This window comes from Pan paniscus, chromosome 12, assembly GCF_029289425.2.
Source record: "Pan paniscus chromosome 12, NHGRI_mPanPan1-v2.0_pri, whole genome shotgun sequence".
NCBI lineage: Eukaryota > Metazoa > Chordata > Mammalia > Primates > Hominidae > Pan > Pan paniscus.
In genome coordinates this window covers 86,943,908-86,946,181 of record NC_073261.2, presented here as the reverse complement: position 1 = coordinate 86,946,181, position 2,274 = coordinate 86,943,908, and the positions used below count along the sequence as shown (strand labels likewise).

General features: G+C 42.2%; 1 protein-coding gene across 1 annotated transcript; it reads right to left on the bottom strand.

Moving 5' to 3' along the window:
* Window positions 1-386: 386 nt before the first annotated feature.
* LOC100987219 (prothymosin alpha-like) lies at window positions 387-1,336 on the bottom strand. The gene has a single exon (XM_014343796.5). The coding sequence runs from the start codon at window positions 1,161-1,163 to the stop codon at window positions 831-833; it is 333 nt and encodes a 110-aa protein (XP_014199282.2). The 5' UTR covers window positions 1,164-1,336; the 3' UTR covers window positions 387-830.
* Window positions 1,337-2,274: the final 938 nt, after the last annotated feature.

Sequence of the window (2,274 nt, the reverse complement as noted above, 5' to 3'; positions counted from 1 at the left end):
TTAAACAACCAGATCTTGTGAGCACTCATTCACTATCATGAGAACAGCAAGGGGTAGGTCTGCCTCCATTGATCCAGTTAGCTCCCACCAAGCCCCTCCTCCAACATTGGGGATTACAATCCAATGTGAGATTTTTTTTTTTTTTTGTTAGAACAACTCAGCAAAATAAAATTCCTGTTTATTGTTGGACAACATTGTTTCACACATACATCAAACAGGCCAAAAAAAATAAACAGCAACTTCATAGACAAAAAAGGAAAAAAAAGAAACCTTTTATCTTTGGCCTTTTTAACCATCTCATACAAACCAACTACTTATAGTACAGCTAAGTACATACACAAAAAAGTTACTGGAATGCTCGGAATAAGATTGTTTTTCTGTTGTCATTTTTGCTTTTTTTACAAGGTTTTTTTTCGCCTTTGAGATTATAATGAACATGGTCACACCACAAGTAAAGTCAGAAGTAGGACAGAGAACGCTCCGAAGGCTGGTTTGGTCATCCGAGATCATTAAAAATGGCTGACCCTAACAATATGTACAAAAATATAAAATGTAAATAAAAAATACAAACAAATTTCCTTTTTAAAGTACTTTTAAGAAAAAAAGCAGGGCCTTGGAAGTTTTGGTTCTTTTTTCCTCCCCTGTTGCAAATTCTCATGGTTTGGGTTGGGTGGTGGAGAGCGCGTGTCATCTGCGGGTGGCACTGCCCACGGTGGGCGGGCGGGCCTCTCTACTCGAAGGTGACCACGTTTAGATTCTGAGACGGGAAGTGGAGGGTGAATAGGTCACGGCGGCCTTTTTTTTTAGTTTAACTTTTCCTTTTTTGCTGTCTAGTCATCCTCGTCGGTCTTCTGCTTCTTGGTATCGACATCATCATCCTCATCATCTTCAGCTGCCCGCTTGCCCGTAGCTGACTCAGCTTCCTCATCTTCATCTCCATCCTCTTCCTCACCATCACCTTCTTCTTCCTCCTCCTCTTCCTCCCCACCTTCTTCCTCTTCTTCATCTACCTCATTGTCAGCCTCCTGCTCCCCATTTTCCTCATTAGCATTCCCGTTAGCAGGGGCGTCTCTTCCATTTTCTGCCTCTTCCACAACTTCCTTCTTCTCCTTTAAGTCCTTGGTGGTGATTTCGGAGCTGGTGTCTACGACTGCGTCTGACATGGTGGGGCACGCCGGTGATCCGATGCAGGGGATTAAAAAGAAAGCGAGAGTTCAGGGACTCTGGCGATAAAGCTGCCGGAGTCCGCGGCGGCGGAGGAGGCGCGCGGCGGAGGCGGCTGCGGCGAGCAAGGAGGCGGACGAGGAACAATGCAAAGATGGCTTTTCAGAGCAGCCAGTCCAATGTGAGATTTGGGTGAGGACACAAATCCAAATCATATCAGACCCTATTCAGATTTCACCAGATATATCTTAAATAGTGAAGTCACAGCTCTAGGATGTGCAAATTTGGTAGGCACTGGGCTAGAAAATTGTTGCAGAATGAGTTGAACCACTGCTTTGTTTTATTTGTAGATCAGCTAGCTGAAAACTAGAAATGTTTGTCAGTGATTGTGAACTGTTCTGTAGAAGAAAATAAAAATCATCAACCTCAATTAAAAACATCTCACATATATTGATTGAGCCAATACCATAGCTACTAAGCATGCCTTTTATTACTGCCAGAAATAACAAATTCTTTTGTATCTGGACACATTACTCCCTTAATGACAGACCGTATAGAAAAGTGATGCTTGGACATGTATCTGAAATGTCATGCATTTTTGGCCAAGCCACTCTTTCTCATCTCTTCTGTGCAGTTTGAGCTTCCACAGGTTGAACCCAGCTCTGGCTTTTTGGGCCTTTTCTGTAGTGACTATGCAGATTTCTATCATGGTACCTGTAACACTTTGTTGCTATAACTGGTGTGGATGCCTGCTTAACTATGAGGAACTCGTGGGCCTGGCTCTGTCTTAGTTGCCCTGGTATTTCAGTGCCTGGCATAATGCCTTAGGCATAGCAGGCAGGAACACATGCTCAATGAAGAAATGAATGAATAAATTTAACATATGATAAGTTCACATTTTTTTTTTTCCTACTTGATCTCATTGGGAAAAGAGCCTATAACTTAAAATTATTCCAGTGAATAAGACAATGTTGGGTGTATATTAAAGAGGAAAATCTTTCAAGGGCTTTGTGTTTGAGAAACAGACTTTGAATGCCAGTTGTGACCTAACAGCTGTATCACTTTTACAAATAGCATACCTGTATGGGTGCTGACTCACTTTATTCAGTA